The sequence below is a fragment of the Spinacia oleracea genome, chromosome 3 (genome assembly GCF_020520425.1).
Source record: "Spinacia oleracea cultivar Varoflay chromosome 3, BTI_SOV_V1, whole genome shotgun sequence".
Classification (NCBI taxonomy): domain Eukaryota; kingdom Viridiplantae; phylum Streptophyta; class Magnoliopsida; order Caryophyllales; family Amaranthaceae; genus Spinacia; species Spinacia oleracea.
Window position 1 is genome coordinate 95,343,599 of NC_079489.1, and position 24,152 is coordinate 95,367,750.

At 33.6% G+C, this 24,152-nt stretch overlaps 3 protein-coding genes across 3 annotated transcripts; all 3 read left to right on the forward strand.

The window, feature by feature from the left end:
* Positions 1–4,172: 4,172 nt before the first annotated feature.
* Positions 4,173–8,133, forward strand: LOC130469898 (uncharacterized). Its single transcript, XM_056839416.1, has 8 exons — positions 4,173–4,222; positions 4,331–4,474; positions 5,835–6,137; positions 6,231–6,320; positions 6,404–6,578; positions 6,727–6,867; positions 6,962–7,532; positions 8,081–8,133. Exons 1-8 carry the CDS (start codon positions 4,173–4,175, stop codon positions 8,131–8,133), a joined length of 1,527 nt encoding a protein of 508 aa, XP_056695394.1.
* Positions 8,134–19,079: 10,946 nt separating this feature from the next.
* LOC130469899 (uncharacterized) lies at positions 19,080–20,562 on the forward strand. The gene is made up of 2 exons (XM_056839417.1): positions 19,080–19,358; positions 19,799–20,562. The coding sequence occupies exons 1-2, from the start codon at positions 19,080–19,082 to the stop codon at positions 20,426–20,428; spliced, it is 909 nt and encodes a 302-aa protein (XP_056695395.1). The 3' UTR covers positions 20,429–20,562.
* Positions 20,563–20,774: 212 nt separating this feature from the next.
* On the forward strand, positions 20,775–22,540 carry LOC110796268 (uncharacterized). The gene is made up of 8 exons (XM_056839418.1): positions 20,775–21,003; positions 21,124–21,180; positions 21,360–21,548; positions 21,639–21,697; positions 21,789–21,904; positions 22,001–22,141; positions 22,220–22,367; positions 22,536–22,540. The coding sequence occupies exons 1-8, from the start codon at positions 20,789–20,791 to the stop codon at positions 22,538–22,540; spliced, it is 930 nt and encodes a 309-aa protein (XP_056695396.1). The 5' UTR covers positions 20,775–20,788.
* Positions 22,541–24,152: the final 1,612 nt, after the last annotated feature.

The following is a 24,152-nucleotide window of genomic DNA, read 5'->3' on the forward strand; positions in this document are numbered from 1 at the left end:
TCATGTTCTCCATGAGAGAACAAAGCACTTGGAAGTTGACTGTCACTTCATTAGAGACAAAGTGCAGAATGGCAGCATTGTCACTTAACAAGTACCCTCCACTGAACAGATTGCAGATGTTATAACCAAGATTTTCACTGTGAAGCAACACCAGTATCTCTTGGATAAGTTGGGAGTTACAACTCACAACTTGAGGGGGAGTAATGAAGGATAAGCCTACTTGGAGTAATTAAGCTAAAATAATTAAGCTTTAGTTTTTAATTCAATACTGCTATCTTGTTTTCTAGTCCTTTAGAGCTGCTATTTTGTCACCTATTGCACATGTATGTGTACCAGTGATGAGTTGTCTCAAGGGCATAAGGTTGGTAGGGTTTGTTCTCTCTTTGGCATTGTTCAGCCGCACTATATAAATGCGTGCAAGTGTTTTGTAAGGCAAGCAATCTGAATACAATACAAAAGAGCTTTGTTTGATTCAATTTGTCGTGTATTTGTTTAAATAGTATGACTCTTATTAATGAATTAACTTTCCTTTAAAAAGAAAAAAACTGAATTAATTCAAATCTGAAGAGTCTTAACAATAATTTATTTATTAAATACTAATGAAAAGATGACATGGAATATACAAAACTATTAAGACAAGACTCCCCTAAACTTGCTCTAGTGATTAGCCCTAAGTCTTAAGACTTTAGTTATGCTGACATGGAATATGACTACCAAGTCTTAAGATTAGACAAAGGAATTTTTAGCATTGAAAAGGGTAAGTCTTGACAAAGTCTTAAATTGAGTCTTGAAAAAACTAAGACTCAACTTTTCGTGGTGGGAAAATTTAGCAGGCCATGTGTGAGTTGAATAAAATAATAAAATAACATATGGTGCATAAAAATGCAAGTCTTAAATAAGTTTGAAGGGTGAAGTGATAAATTTAATTGAATCTTAAAAGTCATATTAGCAATAGTTTAATTATTTATTAGAGCAACATCAAGGGGGTCTTGTCTTAAGATTTTCTTCATTTGCCATGTCAGCATTTCATTAATATTAAATAATTAAATTATTGTTAAGACTCCTTAAGATTCAATCAAATTTAGCTCTTCACCCATTAAATCATTTAAGACTTGTAAATTTATGTAAAATATCATTTTATTATTCAATTTAACTCATATACCAAGTCTTAAGTTCAGTCTTAATTTTTCAAGACTCACTTTAAGACTTTGGTAAGACTTGTCTATTTCAATGCTAAAATTTATATATGTTTGATCTTAAGACTGATTAATCATATGTCATGTCAACACAACTCATGTCTTAAAACTTGGGGTTGATCATGCTCAAAGATGACATGACATATTAAAAAAAGTCTTAAGACAAGAACCCATTAATCTTGCTATTACATTATTTTATTATACACATGTCTTAATTAAAGTTATGATTAGTTTTTTTGTTATTTATGATTTTTCTTTAAATTTAAATATTTTGAATATAAGAAAAGTACACTTTACGTTGACCAGAAAAAGAAAATTTGCAAAGATCTAAAGTTTGTCGAGTAATAAAACAAAAAGGGACCGCATAAAACTAAAAACAACCTTTCTCCGTGCTCCGTCTAAGAACCCTTCAATTTTCGTGACATATCTTAAAGTTTTTATCCACAGAGTCCTAAAAAAATATTTTGTGGGGCCAAAAGAATACTATTAGGAGAATTTTTGCCGTGTGCCAAATTCATGGCCTGCTAAATTTTCTAAGGGGGGGCGAAATACGTTGTTGCATATTTGTGGGGTTAAAGTTTATTCTACTCATCTAAGATGCCAATATAGATTTAGGCCTCAAGCACTATGTCGAGAAGACTACTCCCTCCGTAACTAAATAAATGATTAGTTCATTTGATCGGCATGAAGTTTAACGAATGTGAATTGTTTTATTATAGAATGAAAGAAGTGGGATAGTTGTGGATTACATAATTGAAGTACTCTCTCTGTTCCTAATTTTTTTTTTCGTTTATCATTTTACGTTGTATTAAGGAGAATGTAAAATTATAAAATTAATTATTGTTGTATTTTTATGGGAAATTGTTGCCTTTTGATTTCATTTTCATAAGAAAACAAAATAGTTGTAAAGGTTGTGAGCCAATACAGTTTAGGGTAAAATTGACAACTCATTAATCCATCCAAACTTCAACCAACCAATGAGATTACAAGGTTTTTTTTATTGATGACCTAATAGAATTATGATTAAGATTCCAAAGACAATATTAAAAGGGAAAAAAAAAGTAAGGGGATATCATTTTGGTACACCTTAAAACGAAACGGAAAAATATTTAGGGACGGAGGGAGTAAAAGATAATAAAAGTAGGGATAATTGTGGAATAAATGATTAAAAATTAGTAGTGAGATACTCCCTCCGTATTTTAAAAAGAGATACACTTTTTTTAAACGGTCGTATTTTAAAAAGAGATACATTTTCCTTTTTTGACATGTTTTGGTCCCCACTTCCATTATATTAATATTTCTCTCTTTCTTGTGATCTCCACACTTACCCACATCATCTTTTTACTATAATAAATAATTCAACCAATTACCCTACTTTTATCTTATTTTAATAAATTCAACTCACTCTCTTAAAACATGTGACGGTCAAATTGTTTCTCTTTTTAAAATACGAATGGAGTATTTAGTATAAGAAAAATATAATAAAATAAGGGGGAAATTTTCCCAAAATAAAAGGTGCATCAATCACTTTATTACGGCCGATTAAAGTGACTACAATTGAAAATTATCTATTTTTTAACTAATCTTCACTTTGGATACCAACGCGCGGATGGTACAGGCGCGTGCACCTAGATCTAGGTGCACCTGCACCAAAACGCAGAAAAATAAGAACAAAACGCAAAAACATAAAAAAGCAATAAAAAACATAAAAGAACACAAAAACATAAAAGAAAGAACATCAAGAATTAAACCAAAAGAACAATAAGTAAAACAGGAAAGAACAATAGCATTGAAAACGCAGAAAAATAAGAACAAAACGCAAAAACATAAAAAAGCAACAAAAAACATAAAAGAACACAAAAATATAAAAGAAAGAACATCAAGAATTAAACCAAAAGAACAATAAGTAAAACAGGAAAGAACAATAGCATTGAAAACCAAAAAAGGTTAAAACAACAAATAAATAAAAACACGTAAAAGAACAATAAGTAAAAACACGTAAAAGAACATAAAACACTAAAAAGAAAGAACATCAGCAATTAAACGAAAGAACAAATAGAAAAGAACAATCATATTAAAAACCAAAAAGATTAAAACACGTAAAAGAACATAATACACTAAAATGAAAGAAGATCAGAAAGTAAAGGAAAAGAACAAAAAGAAAAAAAGAAAAACACAAACATATTAAAAACCAGAAAGGTTAAAACAAGGAAAGAACGATTTCTCTGCACTTTTAAAAAGAACATGGCAAATGCAACACCAGACGCACAAAATAACAAAAGAACCAACGAAAAGAACAACAAAAACGTTAAAAAGTGAAAAAACCGCCAAACAGAAGTTTTTTATTGAAATAATGAACGTGGCAAGAAAAAAACTGCAAAACAGAAGTTTTCCTATGAAAACATAAAACGTGGCAGTTAATTTCTCTCTCCTCAAAATCTTTTAATAAAAAAAAAATTAAATAAGTTACTTGTCTTTCATTTTGTATTTTAAAAAATTAAAAAATAGATTACTGTTTAAAATAAAAAAAATAAAAAAATATAATTTAAGTAAAAACAGTAATAAAAAACAAATTTAAAAATACTAACAACAGATAATAAAAAGAACACAAAGGAGACTCAAACGAACATCATTTTCTTTACTTATAGGCCAAAAGAACAAAAGAGCGGACGAAAAGAACAACAAAAAAAAAGGAAGTTTAAATTTGAAAATACTGTAGCAGTTATTTTCTCTCTCTTCAATTTATCATATATAAATACATCATTGAATGCGACATTTATTTTCATTTTCACACTCAACCTACATGCAAAACCTTCACTCACCAACAATCAAAAAAACAGTGCAAAACCTTTCAAATTCTTGCAAATCCGAACTTCCCCAATTTGGAATTCTACTATTTTCACTCTAAAAACTTCCCCAATTTGTTTTTTGGAAGTGATAATCTGGTTACAAAAACTTGAACCCTAACAATTGAAAATGGGGAAATCGAAAAAAGGAGAAGAAGTTGATGCGAAATGTTCTATTGAGTAAGAATTCAACTTCATTTTTCTTTTCTATTTCTTGAATTTCAGTTTAATTTTAATTTTTAGAGAATTTCCCATGAATTTTAATTTTCTATAAAATTTCATTTGAAGGGATGATATTCCTTTGACAACGACTTTATTGAACTTAAGAAACAAAAAGAAGAAAGAGAAAGAAATTACACCAACAATTGATGCGGATTTGTTGGAAGATATCAACAAAGAAATTTTAGAAACGGAAGAAGAAGAAGAGAGCGAGTAAGTGGATTTTTTAAACAAAAACCTTGGTTCATTTACACCTTCTGTTTGTTCTTTTTGTTTTCCTTAATGTTCTAATTACAATAACGAAACCAAATACATTTTTTAACGAATTTAAAAGAAGATCTACATTTATGTTTTTTTTAAATGTATTTTAAGTCACTGAATCATACACTTAGAAGAACAATGGTATAGATTTAAAAGAACAACGAATGTTAACTCAAAAGAACAGCGGAAATTTAAATTGAATAAGTAGATCTATGTTCTTTTATTTATTTACTGTCTGTTCTTTTTATTAGCCCTACTGTTTTGACGAGCTTAAACCTAGATCTATAATTTTGTTCTTATCTATTGAATTTGATCTATGTTCTTTTTTATCTATGTTCTTATCTATAAAAACTTAAAAGAACCAACTGTGCAGGTTTAAAGAACAATCAATGTAGACTCAAAAGAACAACCAATGTACACTCAAAAGAACAGTACAGTATTAATGTAGGCTTAAAAAGAACTATGCATCTGGAAGAAAAGAACAGTCCATGTCTACTTAAAAGATCACTTGCATTAAAAGAACAATCAATGAAAATTAAAAAAAACAATGTGCTTAGATTTGATGAGATGGTGTTCTTTTTACTTGTTCTTAAATGTATTTAAAAAAAAGAACAATCAATCACGGATAAAAGAACAAACCATCTACATTTAAAAGACAAACCTAAAACTGTTAGCACACAGTAAAAGAACACTTAATAGAAAGAACATAACAAAAGGAACATATAAGCATACCTTAATCCTCAGCAAATGATCACAATCCTCTTGAATTTCATTATCTCCTTCAATTTTCTTTCTACGAAAATTAGCAAATTGTATTTTTTCATCTCCTGAGAATTAGTATTCTGATTAATTCACTAATTCTCAAAAAAACAGGAACAATAATGCGAAAAGTTGGAGAGAAAATAATCGCATTTCACTCTTTCTCTCTCTTAAATTCTCTCTTCTGTTGAGAGAAAATAAAACCTCTCATTTTTCTCTCTCTAAAATGTGTTGCTAAAATTATGAAATGATGAATGAATGAGAATATGGAGGACAAACATTATTTATATATTGTATATGAAAAAATAAAAAAATCAGATGAATAAGATATTGTGCAAGGGTGCAGGATGAGAACTGTGCACTTGTTTTTTGTGTTGTTCCTTTTTTCATAATATGTGTTCTTTCCAAAAGCATAGCTGTGTTCTTTTGTACACGACATGTTGTTCTTTTTCCATTACATGTGTTATTTTAAACATTTTTCTGTTGTTCTTTTTTCATAACATGTGTTTTTGGTGTTGTTCTTTTTTTCATGACATATGTTTTTTCATTATAGACTTTCCAAACAAAGGAAAGCATTGCAAGAACAACAGAAGATGGTGCAAGCACTTCAGAAAAAGCTGCTACAACAGGAAAAGCAGCTGGATCTGATTGAACAAAAAAAGAAGGGTGGAGAAGGACAAAAAAATTCCAGCAAAGATCCTGAAAAGCAGGAAGAAACTGAAAAGAAAGAGCATGAAGTAAAAGTGCATGAAGAAGTGAAAGAACCTGAAAAAGAGGAGGCTGAGGTAAAAGTTCCAGAAGAGCTGGATGAACCAGAAAGAAAAGAAAAGAAAACGAACTTAAAAATTACTTTGAGGTATCATCTGTGTTTGTTAATACTATTTCATATTTACATTGTAGTTGTTATTTTCGTTTCTTAAACATACTTTTGCATTTATGTTTTTACTAGAAAGAAAAAAGACGGAGAAGAAGCTGGTGAGGAACCTGAAAAAGCAAAGGGGAAGTCTAGGAAATCAATACCAAACAGGAAAAGGACAAGGTAACTTACATAAATGGTGTTCTTTTTATTTTCTGTGTTTTACTTTTTTTTTACTACTTATGTTCTATTGTTTTGGTCAACAGAAGTCAATTGCTGAAAGAAGAATTTCCCGATCTTATAAAAGAGGTAAAGCAGGAATTGGAAGAGGCACATAAGAAGAAGAGCTTGTTGCCTGCTGAGAAAATTTCAACAAAAAAAGTTGCACCAAATGCTAAGAAGGGGAATGGAGTTACTTTGAAAAAGACTACAGCACTTAAGGTAAACTTCACATTACCCTTTTTCAATCATTTTATTTACCTTAATGTTATATTATAATAGAGATAAATGCTGTGTTTTAAATAAAGAATGTTCTTTTTTTCCTGTCTTGTTTTCTTTACATCATCATTTATGTTCTTTTTTCATTCAGAGGGGTAGCAAAGTTAATCAGATAGTTGTGAGGGAGGTTTATGAAGACGAGGAAGATGAAGAAGGAGGTGAAGAAGAAGGTGAAGAAGTAGAAGAGGAAAGTGAACCCTTAATGAAGAAGGGGAAAAAAGTAGTTGAGAAGGTCAAAAATTTTCTTAAGTTATTTGTTCTTTTTCTTCCATATAATGTTCTTTTACTCCCTGACTAATGTTCTTTATATTTTTTCTTTTTTCCAGAGAGCAACAAGAAGTAAACAAATTGTTGTTTCTGATGAGGTCATGGAGGTGGTGGATGATGAGAAACCAAAATCTTTGGTTGTTGCCAAACCAAAACCTGAAGAAAGGAAACTAAATCTAAGGCAAACTCCGCAATTGATGATGCGATTCTTGAGGGGAATTGCATCTAATGAACCACATGATATAAGAAAACAACAAGCCATCGTGGAGTTAGGCTTTGGATCTCTTCTGCAACTTGACATCCCACAAAACGAAAATCCATTCCCGTACGAGTTGGTTAGGAATTTCAACTCGTCCGACCGTTCCTTGCATCTACCAAAGTCTTCCCTTGATATTACTGTAGAGGATGTATACCTGGTGTACGGTATACCTATTGGAGGAGCTCCGGTCGTGGAATGGACGGATGAACAAGATCCTGAAGTGTTGAGGGTTTTTGCTGAATTTTGGGCATACTGGCAAGTGAAGTTTGGATGCCCAAAATTGAAAGAAATGGTTGAAAAACTGATCAAAGATGACACTCCAGTTGATGATAACTGGAAGAGATCTTTCCTAGTGGTTGCAGTTAACACCTGCATTAAATCTACTACTAATTTATCGGTAAACATCAAAATTCCTTTGTTTCTCATTAATGTTCTTTTATTTCTCATTAATGTTCTTTTGTTTGCGTATTATGTTCTTTTAAATGTTTATTAATATTTTTATTGTTCTTTTATTTGTTTGTCGAATTCCATGTTCTTTCTTTCTCTTTCACTGTTCTTTTATTCTGTATGATATTCCATGTTCTTTCTTACATCAAAATTCCTTTGTTTCTCATTAATGTTCTTTTATTTCTCATTAATGTTCTTTTGTTTGCGTATTATGTTCTTTTAAATATTTCTCACTGTTCTTTTATTCTGTATGATATTCCATGTTCTTTCTTACATCAAAATTCCTTTGTTTCTCATTTATGTTCTTTTATTTCTCATTAATGTTCTTTTGTTTGCGTATTATGTTCTTTTAAATGTTTATTAATATTTATTGTTCTTTTATTTGTTTGTCGAATTCCATGTTCTTTCTTTCTCTTTCACTGTCCTATTGTTGTACTTTCCTTTATATGAATTTTAGTTGTGTTCTTTTCAGTTGTATTCAATATTCTTTTGCTCTTCTTTCATTGTTCTTTTCATTCTCTCTAATGTTCCTTTATTTTCTATTGAATGTTCTATTTTCTTATTCTATTTAAAATCATAATTAATGTTCTTTTCTTTTATATTTTTCTGTTTCAAAAGCCAAACTTCAGATTCCTAGCAAGCACTGTTGACTTGGAGCAAGTGAGGAATCTAAATTGGTGCCAGTATGCATACACCAGCCTTCTTGGGGCAGCTATGTACTGGAATGTGGACCGTAGCAGATGGTTTGCTGGTCCACTACCATTTCTAATGGTAAATTTCAATCATTAAGCTAGCATTTCCCTTTGTTATATATATTACTTTCATCTTCTTCTTTCACCTAACTAACAATAAATTATGTTGTTATTGTTAAATTAGGTATGTTATTTCGATCGGGTGCAGATCATGGAAGAGTACCCTCCAAGGAACTTCCCCCTAATTTCTTGCTGGACAAGAGATATGATAAGCAGCAGGGTACGCAATGACAATGCTACAGGCTTCGGACATGGCTTGATTCTGGACAGAATTCAAGGTCCACCTGAGCTACAACTGTTAGGTTATGATTCATATGACAATTCATAAATCATGCGGAAAAACCATAAACCCAGGAAAACATATTATTTACACATAATCATTTAGCATAGATTAGATGCATACTCTTTGTTGCGTGCCTTCCCTAGCTGCGCCCGAACCGAACAAGAACAAGTTTTTAGGACTCCAAGTGTCGTCCCTCCGTAGATAGTCCACAGCACGTCCGGATCCGCCTTAAGATTGACCAACTAGAATCGCCCTTAAGGTACTATTATTTTCGGCACTTTTGAGCAAGATGTGTGGCTGAATTTTTTTTCTCAAAAACTCACTTTGAATACTTTGAAACTTGTGTTATAAATTGTGAGCCCTAGCCTCATATTTATAGCGGTATGGAAAGGGAATCGAAATCCTATTCAGATACAAATTAATTAAACCTAGAATCCTACAAGAACTCTAATTTAATTAATTTATCAAATAGAATTAGGAATTTAATCATTAACCGAACTCTGCATGTTTTAGGAAACGTGCACGAACACAAACACTTGCACACACACGCACGGCAGCCACGATGGGCCCCATGCGTGCGCGCGAGCAGCAGCCCACTCAGCGCCCGCGCGCGCTGCGCGCTGCGCGTGCTGTGCGCGCTGTGCTCGCTGCGCGCTGCGCGCAGCCTGCTGGGCCTGGCCTTGCGCTGGGCCTGGCGTTGCTGTTTGTGCGGCGCGCTTGGCTTGCTGGGCGATGGCCTGGCTTCGTGCTGGGCCTCGTCCGGCAGGCCTCGTCCGATGCTTATTCGTACGATGCGCTTCCGATTAAATTTTCCGATTCCGGAATTCATTTCCGATACGAACAATATTTAATATTTCCGATTCCGGAATTAATTTCCGTTTCGAACAAATATTTAATATTTCCGTTTCCGGAATTATTTTCCGATTCCGGTAATATTTCCGATTCTGACAATATTTCCGTTTCCGGCAATATTTCCGATTCTGGCAATATTTCCATTTCCGATAATATTTTCCGATACGTACCATGTTTCCGTTTCCGGCAACATCTACGACTTGGATAATATTTATATTTCCGATACGATCCATATTTCCGTTTCCGGCAATATCATCGTTTCCGGAGTATTCATTTCTTGCCTGTGACGATCTTAGCTCCCACTGAAACCAAGATCCGTCGGTTCCGAATATTCATAGATGGAGTATTTAATGCCATTAAATACTTGATCCGTTTACTTACTATTTGTGTGACCCTACGGGTTCAGTCAAGAGTAAGCTGTGGATTAATATCATTAATTCCACTTGAACTGAAGCGGCCTCTAGCTAGGCATTCAGCTCACTTGATCTCACTGAATTATTAACTTGTTAATTAATACTGAACCGCATTTATTAGACTTATCATAGAATGCATACTTGGACCAAGGGCATTATTTCCTTCAGTCTCCCACTTGTCCTTAGGGACAAGTGTGCATTTCCTAATTCCTTTGTCGCTCGATGCTTGCTCTTGAACATAAGGTAAGAGTTGTCATCCTTATTATGTCCAGAGGTGTTCCTCGGTTTCAGAGTTCAACTGATCAAATAAACAGATAATCATAGCCTATGATTCATCCGAGCACGGCCATGCATTTCACAGTTTCTAGCTCTCCGAGTGGCCTTGTACAACTTTTAAGCATCTCATCCCGATTTATGGGAGGACAATCCCAATCTTGCGATCTTGAGATTAGACTTCGTTTGATAGGTGATTACCTGAGCGTTGCCTTTATAGCCTCCTTTTACGGTGCGACGGTTGGTCAACGTCAAAGCAACCAGTTCTCAAACAAGTAATCTCAAATCACTCAGGTATTGAGGATTTAGTGTCTAATAATTTAATGAAATTTACTTATGACAGATTTTCATCTCTTACAGTAAAGTTTCATAGGTCTTGTCCGATACTAGTCTTCCCAAAGTAAGTATCTATGCAAATGATTATGACATTGCCATGTCCACATAGTTCAAGAAACCGAACTACTAGTCATCTTGCATTCTAGTCGTCTAACGTTTTCTATGCGTCCAATTTTATAGAGAACTCCGACTAGGGACCATTTTCAACCTTTGACTTTCAAGTTCACTTGATAGACATTTCTTAGTCACAGGACTGGTCCTGACAGTCTATCTTGAATATATCGTCAAATTTGAAGGGACTCATCATTTAATACTAAACCAAGATTAAATGGAATATGAAAATACATTTCATATATGATAAATGTTCAACCCCAATGTTTTATAACCATGGGCCTCAAACCCATCTTCTAAAACAATTCGTGGAATTCAAAGCTATGCTTGATTTCCAGTGCGACAATGTGAGTGTTGCTTCTCACTTGTTGCATAGGTTTAGTTATCATTCTTTGCCAATCTTAATATCCTTTTTCATCGAATGTTCTTCGAGATATGATGAAAAGATCTTTTCGAGTTTGTTTATTATGTGATCTAGTCTTTCTTACTTCGATGGTGGTTTTACTCACTTTGCAATGAAGAACCATCAAGTTAGCAGACGTTTTTCTTGCTTCAAGAGTGGTTCTACGCATTTTTCAATGAAGAACCATCAAGCCAGCAGATAGGTGATCTACCCAAGTTCAGTGAAGAACTTTAAACAACCCTGTTTTATTGCTTCTTAGGCAATAATTACTTTTACTTCAACTGTATAGGTTGCTAGTGATGCTTTGTTTGGATTTACCTATCCAAGCAGTTCATAGATATGTGGAAGACTCTCCAACTATATCTTAGAACATAGAAATTATTATTTTAATTTCCCACGCAACAACTCATGGTCTCCAATCCATGTTGCCATTTCAAAACACGATACTCTATAGCTCGTCCTTATCAATGGTTAACTCCAAAGGGTCTTGCTTGATCCTTTGCCAGTGTTTATGCGTGTAGCATCAATATTTAGCATATCTTTATTTCCTTGAATCAAGAACTATTCCTATGTACCTTTTCAAGTACCATAAGTATTCTTGATCTCAATCTAGTTGATCTTCACTTAGATCAATAGAGATTGGTATATGTTCGTCATGCCTAAAGTCATACGATACATTTTTGGCGATCCTCATATTATATCATACATGATAAATTCTTTTGCAGAATAATTCCCAATTGAATTCTATTCATGTAACTTTAGCTTATCTAGTTTCAGTAGATACTAAATTCAGCTAAATTCTTTGACATATAATATAGGTTAAGAATCTTATTTAGATCCTTTGATGTTTAACTTAGTAAATGCTTATACATAGTTCAAACATCCTTTACTTAGATTTATTCATATGGGTCGAATATCTCCAATGGAGACTTTCGTGTTTGATTTAGTAAATGTCATTACTTAATCTAAAACAATATTATAAGATCTTTGTAAATAGATCTTAATACCCAATATGTACTAAGTTTCGCCATGGTCCATTATTGATGAATAATTTCAAATCTAAGTAATTAGCATTTGAATGTTATTTCATAATAGAGAGATATGTGTGTGATACACATAGGACCAATTAAGTTTTACGTACTCCCACTAAACTTCTTATATATCTATAAGAATCATGTATATTTTATGAAACTAAAATACTTATTAGCTTCACTAAAATACAATTCCAATTCCCAATTGCTTGCTTAAATCTGTACTTAGATTTCCTAAGCTGGCATTCATTTCAAGCATTATTTGGATCCACAAATCCTATGACATGACATGTACATAGTTTTCTTCCAACATTTGATTGAGGAATATGTTTTGTCATCCAATTGCCATATGTACCAATATGCAATCATTGCTTGATTTATAGACTTGAGCATTACGATTATGCATGAGGTTTCAACACAATCCATGCCATGAATTTGCTTGTAACCTTTTAGCAACTAATTTAGCTTTGTGTTGTGAACACAATTTCATGTTTGATGGTTTTTATCCTTAAAACAGACTTGCAACCAATAGGTGTGAAACTATTCTTGCAAATCAACAAAATTTCAATTTTGTCATCAAAACATTGAGTATGTTTTATGGCCTTTAACCAATTAAACATATAGTCTATATATGGCCTCTAACCATTTTAGGGAATCTATATTTCGTCATAGCTTTCTTACAAGTCACAAACTCATTAATCTATATGATAATAGTTTGACTGCAAGTTGTAGGTTTCTTCACTATTTAATAGAAGAATCTCATAGTTTCATTGACCTGATCTCTATGTTTCTTCACTATCTAATAGAAGAATCTCATAGTTTCAGTGACTTGAATTCTATGCCTACTTGGGTATAGAACATCAAACAATAGAATATCAATAGCCACTTGAAAGTCCTTTGAATATTCTGTTCTCCTTGAAGCACTTGTAAAGTCTTCTAAGAGATGTCTATTCTTTAAAGCCACTTCTAAAGTCCTTAAAGAATAAGTTCGGTTTTTCTGAAGCACTTCGAAAAGCCTCCGGAATGTCCGTTTATGTTTGTTGTTCGCCTCGAAGACTTTCGAGGTCTATTTTCTCCCACTTGTCATTTTGGAAACGAATCTCCAAAAGGACATTATTTCGAGCAAACAAACATTATGTTCTCAAAAATTCGTGGTAGAAACAATACCCTTGTGTCTCATTTGAATAAATCACAATGAAACATATATCTAGACTTGGGCCTTAGTTTGTTGAATAACAAACACTAAGCTCCCACTGAGTTTAGCAACTCTTTAGATATATATAATTGAAAAGATATCCTGAAATTACTTTTCAATAGCTTTGACGAATTTGGTTTAGTTTGGTGGTAGTTGAGCATTTTGTTTTAGAAATTATAGGAAAAGTCTTTATGATTCATCATTGATCGAATCAAGTACTAATTGACTTCGATTATTCCAACTACAATATGCCATATATTATGGACCTAGATTGTGAAATTACAACACACAATCATTGATGATCATATTTGGTCTCAAGTAATCATCAACATGATCTAACCTAGATCTTTATGATTTCTTGCCAAGTGGATTTTATACTTCTGAATCTTTGAACTAGCCAAACAGATTCAACTTATATCACATTTGAGTAAATAAACCTACATTCACTCAAATCCATGCGAAATAATAAAGTCATAAAATCTTTCTTTAGCTTTGAACTCTATTGTCTAGGCGTTCTAACAATAGTTCACATCTTTTGTTACTTTCAACAAGTAAGACTAGCTTGTCTTAAGTTGATCTAGAAATCAACCAACTTTCAAAAGTCCATTAAAATAGAGTTTTTGAATGTTAACTTGTTGATATGGTCTAAGCAACAATGCCAAAGATTAGTGGAACTCAAATCAAGGGGTTGATTTGAACCTAGTAAAGTTCTTTAAAGAGTTGTTTGTTTTAATCAAGCATATTGACTCATCCCGTAAATGACCATTTCATTCAAATAAACAAACAAACAAGCATTGTTTTTGTTCTTCTGAATGTGAGTCTTTCTGTGTTTGAAGCAGAAATTTAGGTATGCTGATTATGGAATAAAATAGCCATTTAGTTCCAGCCTTTGAAGGGACTTAAAACAAACTAGATGACCCTACAACTAATGTAGCATTTCCATGCTTCATTTCCCACTTGTAGGTCATTAGTGTATCCTAGCTTCCATTGTTTGAGTTATTATCGAAGTAAGAACCTCAAGCGGTATATGATACCAAGGAAGTTTGATTGCTAGGTCACTTCTCTTTAAACATAAACTTATAGGTAGAAACGAAATCGTAAATTCCTTTCATTTGTTCCCCGTTTTCCTATTTCTTGTACCCTTTCTTATAGTCTTAAGAATTGAATTCTTTAGTGTTGACTTTTATACTTTGTTAGACATGTCCAATGTCACCCCAACAAGGTTCTTAACATTTAATTTATGTTGAATATTAAGTTTCAACTAGATGATCTTACCAGAAGCTTCTAAAGTTCTCTAAGCATCGATCTATTCGAATGTCTAGGGACTAGACTCATTCGAGAATTAAATGGACAAAGATATTAGGTTGTTAACCATTGGTAAAGCTGAGCGTTTAAGCTCAATGCTTTATGATCTCAAAACTACAGTGTATTTTGAATTCACAAGCACCAATTGGTTTGCCATTCGAATTTGATATTCGAAAACAACCATAAAAGTCGATATAAGAAACGTACATTTTAAATTGCTCACTTTCTCTCTGTTCCGTGAATCGTTCTTGGATTCACTACCAATCGAGGAAATTTACTGTTACCTTTCTAAAAGGATTTATTGCAGTGCAAGATATTTAATTATAAACAATAATTAAAACATACATTGAAGCATGCAAAGTCTAAACATTTATCATGAATAATAACTTGAAATTAAAGCAACCATGCAATTCAAACAAGTTATTAGCATTTTATTCGATTTTATTGTTCCGGCAGGTGTGAATAAAATGATTCCAAGATCCTAAAACCATTGAAGAATTAAGCACAGTTTGTCGACTCAATTCTAAAACATTTTAGGTAAGCAAAAGCCTTTTGCTAATAGTCTAAAAACTACTCTTGGTTGATAGGTACGTCTAAGAACTTATTAGGTAAACCTATCGATTTTGCCACGACATAAAAGGACTCCTTACTTATATCGTTGAGTTTCACCAAAACTAACATGTACTCACAATTATTTGTGTACCTTGCCCCTTTAGGACCAATAAGTAACACCTCGCTGAGCGAAAACTATTACTAGATTGATGTAAAGGATATCCAAGCAAGTGTATATTTTGGCATGGCACCTTTTAACTCAATTTTTTTTAAGTTTGGAACTTAAGGCTCTTACTATGTTGGTTAGATTTTAAGTGAACTAAAATCCTTAATCATGCAACATAATCAAGCCACAATCTTATGCATAATTAAGACATATTTAAAGCAATAAATAACTTAAAGCATGCATAAGATAAATGTGATCTAGTATGGCCCGACTTCATCTTGAAGCTTTAACTTCAAAGTCCGTCTTGAAAATCTCCGTGGGAGGCACCATTTTCTTCAAATAGGATAAGCTATAACTAATTACAACTATTTGATGGTACGCAGACCATATTTGAATTGAAAAATAACTTTGGTACTTTAGACCAATTACATTCAAATTAATGGTACGCAGACCATATTTTCTATCCTATTTGGGCCATACTAGTCACTTCATAACCTGCAAAACAGTACATATACAATATATACCATTCACCCATTCATTATCATGAATGGCCCACATAGCTGGTTAGTAAAACACATTATGCATCACGTAAACATTTGCAGCAATTAATCAAGGGCACCAATAATCTACCAATTATTCAGTACTTATTAATTCTAATCAAGTTGTTTTAACCTTAAGGATTTGTAGACCTAATCAAGAGTTTATGACTAAAAAGCGCTCCCACTTAAACCAATAAATTCATATGCTTTACCAATTTTAAACGTAAAAATGTATTTCTAGTCTAACCGGAAACATACAAATTTAATTAAAATTTAAAGCTCATATAAATTTATAATTGAATCCAAAAAGTTTAATTTAATTTCAGTCGCATTTAAATTAATTCATGATTTTAATTTTAGTAAAATAATTAGAATAAATAACATTTATTATAATTATAATATTCAAAATTAAAATCCAAGAAAATAATTTAAATTATTAATTTTAAAATTAATTAAAATTACGTGAACTGAAATTTTCAAATTAAACATTCAGAACGATCTAATCGTAACGCAAACACCCTACGCGTTGCACGCCCATGGGCCGCACGCACACAGCCATTGCTGGCCATGTGCGCGCAGCCCATGCGCTCGTCGCATAGCTGCTGCATCCCTATCGCAAGCCTCCGCACGCATTGGTGCTCGCTGCGCGCGCCAGCGCTCATCGCACGCGGGCTATCGCTCGCAGTGCGCGCGCGACATCGCTCGCTGGGCGCGCGACATCGCTCGCTGGGCGCGCGAGCCATCGCTCGCTGGGCGCGCGACATCGCTCGCTGGGCGGGCGACATCGCTCGCTGTGCGCGCGAGCAATGCTAGGCGCAGCGCTCGTGGCACGCGAGCTTGCGCTCGCTGCGCGCGAGGCTGCGCGCTCTTGTGCGAGGCAGCGCGCGTTGTGGCGCAGCTCGCTTGCTGCCCACACGCGACTGCCTTGGCTCGCCCTACGCCCATGCCCATTCGTCCATTGGTCGTGGCACACGACATAAGGCAGGGCTGCTGCCTTGTGCTCGTGCACTACGCCCTTGCTCATTGCATTCGTGCCGCACGGGCGACGAGCTCCCTTGCTCGTCGTCGCATGCCCGCATTATACAACACCCCTTAAGGGTAACACGAAGCGTCCATTGCTTCGTGCGTGCAAGTTTTATGAACGAATCGCATAAAAATTTAAAATTTATATTTAAAATTAATGACAAATTAATAAATAATATTAATTTCATAATTTTAGGGCGAAAAATCGAAAATTTATTATCCAATTGATTTCCGATTGTTATGGATTCAAGTCTAGGTCATAAAAATTTAAAATTTATCATAAATTTACAATTTTTTTATGGTGGTTTTTAATCATAGGTTTCTAATTAAATTACAATTAATTATGAAAATCAAATTAATTCTAAATTATTCTAATTTTCAACAAATTAATCATAATTACAAATTAGATTGCATAATTAACAAGACTAGGCATTCAAACTTGTTAAACATATACAGTAGGTCAATCAAAAATTCAAGATTTATCAACAAGAATCGCAAATATTTAATTTAACATCTTAAATTTACGAAATTTTGCATTCGAAAAACTAAAACCTTCGAAAAGTCATAGTTAGGCTTCGAATTTTAGAATGCCTTTTACATGCGGAATTGACACAAAAATCACTCAATTCGGATGAGTAACGAAGAAACTGCCGAAAAACTGCGTACGTATAATTAAATAAACGCAATTTGCAATTAATTAACAATTACGAAAATTAATCACCCCTTTTAATTCTTGCAAATTTGTAATATTTAACCATGTTCATGCAATTTAGATTATGAAAAAAATAAGGGGCTCGTGATACCACTGTTAGGTTATGATTCATATGACAATTCATAAATCATGCGGAAAAACCATAAACCCAGGAAAACATATTATTTACACATAATCATTTAGCATAGATTAGATGCATACTCTTTGTTGCGTGCCTTCCCTAGCTGCGCCCGAACCGAACAAGAACAAGTTTTTAGGACTCCAAGTGTCGTCCCTCCGTAGATAGTCCACAGCACGTCCGGATCCGCCTTAAGATTGACCAACTAGAATCGCCCTTAAGGTACTATTATTTTCGGCACTTTTGAGCAAGATGTGTGGCTGAATTTTTTTTCTCAAAAACTCACTTTGAATACTTTGAAACTTGTGTTATAAATTGTGAGCCCTAGCCTCATATTTATAGCGGTATGGAAAGGGAATCGAAATCCTATTCAGATACAAATTAATTAAACCTAGAATCTTACAAGAACTCTAATTTAATTAATTTATCAAATAGAATTAGGAATTTAATCATTAACCGAACTCTGCATGTTTTAGGAAACGTGCACGAACACAAACACTTGCACACACACGCACGGCAGCCACGATGGGCCCCATGCGTGCGCGCGAGCAGCAGCCCACTCAGCGCCCGCGCGCGCTGCGCGTGCTGTGCGCGCTGTGCTCGCTGCGCGCTGCGCGCAGCCTGCTGGGCCTGGCCTTGCGCTGGGCCTGGCGTTGCTGTTTGTGCGGCGCGCTTGGCTTGCTGGGCGATGGCCTGGCTTCGTGCTGGGCCTCGTCCGGCAGGCCTCGTCCGATGCTTATTCGTACGATGCGCTTCCGATTAAATTTTCCGATTCCGGAATTCATTTCCGATACGAACAATATTTAATATTTCCGATTCCGGAATTAATTTCCGTTTCGAACAAATATTTAATATTTCCGTTTCCGGAATTATTTTCCGATTCCGGTAATATTTCCGATTCTGACAATATTTCCGTTTCCGGCAATATTTCCGATTCTGGCAATATTTCCATTTCCGATAATATTTTCCGATACGTACCATGTTTCCGTTTCCGGCAACATCTACGACTTGGATAATATTTATATTTCCGATACGATCCATATTTCCGTTTCCGGCAATATCATCGTTTCCGGAGTATTCATTTCTTGCCTGTGACGATCTTAGCTCCCACTGAAACCAAGATCCGTCGGTTCCGAATATTCATAGATGGAGTATTTAATGCCATTAAATACTTGATCCGTTTACGTACTATTTGTGTGACCCTACGGGTTCAGTCAAGAGTAAGCTGTGGATTAATATCATTAATTCCACTTGAACTGAAGCGGCCTCTAGCTAGGCATTCAGCTCACTTGATCTCACTGAATTATTAACTTGTTAATTAATACTGAACCGCATTTATTAGACTTATCATAGAATGCATACTTGGACCAAGGGCATTATTTCCTTCAACAACTGTACAGGGAGGAGATGGAGCTGCTCAAACAGCAAAAAGCACTCAGTGAACAACCACCACCACTTCTTCTTCAACACCCACAACAACAACAGCAGCAACATGATGAACAACCATCGCAGCAACCACTGCAGCAACCACAACAGCAACATCAACACCAAGAGCCTAACTGGTCCACAAATGATGTGTCCAGAGAACATCAAGGTGCACCAGTGACTCAACTCGGGGATGACAAAGATTTGCCAGAGCAACAGGCAGACCCCAGTGAGAAAGCAAAAGTCCCTTCTACAATTGAGGTAAAAATTAAATTCACTCAACAAAACCATTGCATTTATTTTTTCAACGTTTTTGTTGTAATGTTCTTTTTCCTCCAACAAATGTTCTTTTACGTACTCAATATAATCTTTTTTCCTACCATGTTTTTTGCTTTTTGTGTTTATGTTCTTTTTATCAAAAACTAGTTCTTTACGTTCTTTTACATGTTCTTTTAAATGTTTATTCATGTTATTTAAGCATGTTCTTTTTTCTTAAAAAGATGTTCTTTACATTTGAATGTTCTTTTATATGTTTAAGCATGTTATTTACATGTTCATTTATCTCTTTAACATGTTCTTTCGATCTTTAACAATGTTTCTATGCTCTACTTGAATGTTCTTTTAGGGATCTCTCTTGTTCTTTTTTCCATTCGAATGTTCTTTTTATTTATCCAGTCCTTATTGTTGTTATTGTTAAACAGGAATTCCATGCTGAATTCACTAAAACCACTACTGAACTCAGTAGTGTCATGAACAAGTTCAACGACTTATTGTCGTTGTCCAGAAAGTTCTTTGACACTACTATTGATGTCAAAAAAAGTCTGCCATTCAATATGGCAAAAATGTGGTCAACATGCTCTGGAACTGAAATTCCAGTTACTTTTGAGAAGGGCAACTCTACAGAAGAGCGGCAAGAAGGAAGGAATACTGAGGAGATTGGTTCAATCCTCAGTCAAGATAAAGAATTTTTCAGTTCAGACTACTTCACAATACTATTTGAGGAAGCAGTACGAAAGGCAACAGAAGGAAATGAAAGAAAGGAAATCAAGGAATCTGAGGATGTTACATTTGATTTGCCACCATTTTTAACACCTCCGATCATGCCTTCCCAGCCTAATGTATTTGCTGATTTGACATTGAAGCTTGGAATGGTTTCCGATTCAAATCCTCCTCCTCAGGCACACGACTTTGAAGAGGAAATGAGATTAGAAGCAATCTTGGCAAACAAAACTTTGACTGAACGTGATTTGGAGACAATTTCAGGGGACAACAAAGATGAAGCTGAAAAACAACAGCCACCTACAGAAAAAACTGAGTATGCGTTCTTTTAAAACAGTTCACATACACATGTATAATAAATATGTGACTGTTTCTTTCATTATTCACAATGTTCTTTTATAAACAATTATTTGTTTTTTTATTCGTTTGATTTGTTCTTTTTATTAATTCTCTGTCTTTATACAATTATTTAATGGATCTTTTGTTTCTTTTATTCGGAATGTTCCTTTCATATATTTCTTTATGTTCTTTCTATATTTACTTTAATATCTTCCTACTTTTAATATTAACTTATATGTTCTTTTTCATTGCACTTTTGTTCTTTAATTCTTCTCATTGTGTTCTTTGTTCCTCCTCACATGTTCTTTTTTTTTTTTGTAATACACAGAGAACCTGAAAATGTGAGATCAGATATGGAAGGTTTAATCCAAGGAGCTGAAGATGGAAAACCAATGTCTCCAACCGTTAGAACTGAAGACTCCGAGTTTCAGACTATGGAAGGTTTAATCAAAGGAGCTGAAGATGGAAACCCCATGTCTCCAACTGTTAGAACTGAAGAATCCGAGTTTAAGACTCCAACTGCCGCTGAGTCGCAGACTGAAATGGAAACTCCATCAATATTCCTGAAGTAAGACTACTGTATTTTATTAAAATATAATTTTCATAATCTTCAATTTAATGTTATTTTCTTTCTCTCTTTTGTTCTTTTTATTTATAGTAATATATTCTTTTCTTTCCACTCTTTTAGCACTCCAAGTGCGGTGTACTCGCAACCAGAAAATGCACCTACATCTATGAACATAGAGTATGACTACTGCATTTTATTTTATAAGTTATTTTTCGTTTATTATTACAAGTTATTTTTCATTATCATTTATAAAATGTTCTTTTCTTTTCACTTTGTTGTTCTTTTTATTGTTAGTCTGAATTCGTTTTTCCCGCTAATATGTTCTTTTTACTTTATAATGTCTTTGTTTTCATAAGTGAGGAAGAGGATCCAGATAACGTACAAGTACCTAAACTTGTTAAGAGAAAGAAAAATGTTCCCCTCAAGTTACTGTCACCCTTCTTAACTCAGTATTCACACCTACTGGTTGGGGAAGAACAGTTGAATCAAAAGGAAAAGGACATGCGATGCGTACTGGATTATGCCTTTGGAAAGGGAAGCCCAACGTAAGAATTTTATACTATTACAAGTATTTGAATGTAGATGTTCTTTTTGTACATGTTCTTATGGAAATTTTATTTTCATTCTTATAACAGTCAGGTGTTGTACACTGATGATTGGAATATAGTTACCAGAGAAGAGTTTCAAACCCTAGGTATATATTTAATTATTGGAATTTAAAATGTTCTTTTAAATGCTGTTGATGTTCCTTTTACTCATATTTTTGTTCTTTTCCTTTAAAACAGCTCCCAATGTGTGGGTGATGAATAATGTTATTGACACTTTTGCAAGAATACTGAATGATGATCCAGATCAAAGTGTCAAGAGTAACTTGAAGTTCTATTTCTCTACAATCCCTTTCGTAAGTTTTAATATCACTAAAAAATCATATTTTCGTACTTCTTCAATAATTTTTATTATATAACATATATTTAAAATTATTTTTTTTTCGGTGCAGAATATGCTCTGCCAGAATGAACCGTATGGTGGATCACAGGATAGTCAAGCAACCGAAAGCAAACGCTTAGAAAATTTTATTTTAAGTGTACGCCATGAGTATGAAACTGCTGGTGTGAAGTCTTTGAAGGGATTCCATCTGGTAAAATTATAAAATTGTTCTTTTCTTTTTTACATATGTTCCTTTTCCTTTGTTTAATGTTCTTTTCTCTGCTTGTAGTTGTTCTTTCCAGTCTGGTCTGGTGATCATTTTTATCTCATTGTAATCAACCAAAAGGCGAAGAAGGTGGAGATCATTGACAATCTCTCCTTACCTGAAGGAATTACATATGATGATAAATATAAAACATTTGCAGAAAGAACTGTAAGTCTATTTGAAGAATTTCCTCTTATATATTTTATTTGTTCTTTCCTTTGTTGTTCTTTATTCTTTTACTAAATTAAATGTTCTTTTTTCCTTCCTTTGTTGTTCTATGTTTCTTTGTTGTTCTTTGTTCTTTGTTCTTTTACTAAGTTAAATGTTCTTTTTATTTCAGTTTGAAGCATGGACAATATTTTCTGAACAAGAAGGACATTCTTTGCGGAAGGCACAGATTTCAGCATATGAAATTGTGTTGCTTGAAATGCCATGGAAGAACAGAACAAACAAGACTGATTGTGGGGTATATGCAATGAGGCATATGGAGACCTACAAAGGCAACCAGACTTGGAATTGTGGCTTCAAAAACACAGATGAAGATGTAAGTAAATTTTGAATATATGTACGTATATTATTTTAATATATAATCTTTTATTAATGTACTATTTTATGTTTTCAGAAAGACTTTATTTGCAGGCTGAGAATGCGGTACGGTACTGAAATCTTATTATCCGTTCTGAACAAAAGGCATGAGCTAATGTATCTGGCATTGAAGAGAGCTAATCAAGTTGAATAGTTGGTTGTTTTCATGAAGGCAGAATAATATTTACCTTTTATTAGAAGTATGCTTTAAAAAACAATGGTATATTTTGTAGATATGGTTATTGCTGGAGTTATGGGTTGTTCTTTTAAACATGTGTGGTGTTCTTTTGGAAACAATTAGATGTTCTAGTAGTTGCAGATAAGTAGTTTGGATATTTTAAACAAGTATTTCAATTAAAGGTTCAAGTTCTTTTCAATCCCAGACCATGTTCTTCTATATCATGGGATATGTTCTTTCCTTTCCAAAATTCTTTTTATTCTCTTTTAGTAAGTTCTTTTCACATTTAAGCATATACTCCTTTATGCAATAATTTTGCAATCCTAATTGCACAAAAATCAAAACAAAAATAAGAATATATACAACTAAAAATTCTCATTTCAAAATATTGAATGAGCCAAACATCAGTAGCCCGTAAAAATATACATCAAAAGAGTAAAAGAACATTATTGAGAATACAAAAACAAATGATTAAAAACACAACAAACTAAAAATAAAAATATTACCAATCGTAAATGAATCTACAAAGGTTGTATGTGTACTCCAAAATAATCATCTGGAACATATGCTTCCAATTGTGAATTTGAAGATGTTGGATGAACCAAAACCCCACCAACAGGTAAATTTATGATACACTGAAAAAGAACAAACAAACAATAAGGAATAAAAGAACATGATAAAGAAGAAAAAAGAACAAAATAGATAATAAAAAAGAACAGTTCAAAAAAGAACGTAATAAACATTAAAAGAACAAATAGATGTTTTTTTTAAAAATGAACTGTTTAGCAAAAAGAACATAAACAAAAAGACGAAAGAACATATAGAAAGAAAAACGAACAATGATAAACAAAAGGAACAAACTAAAGGAATAAAAGAACAAATAGATTATTAAAAAGAACAGAACATAATAAAGTAAACTAAAAGATCATAAACAAAAAGGATAAATAGAACATAAAAATGGAAAAAAGAACAATGATAAACAAAAAGAACATTCCAAAGTAATAAAAGAACAAATAAATGTTTAAAAAGAACAGTTTACCTGATCAGTAGACTGAGTTTCCTCCCTCAAATTATCAACATGTCTTTCTCTTCTCTTGTTCCAACCTTTCAGTTTATTGCGTTTCTTCTCAACAATTCCTTTAGGTCTCACATTCCTCTCATTAGCCTTTTCAGTCCCGTTCTTAATCTTCCTCT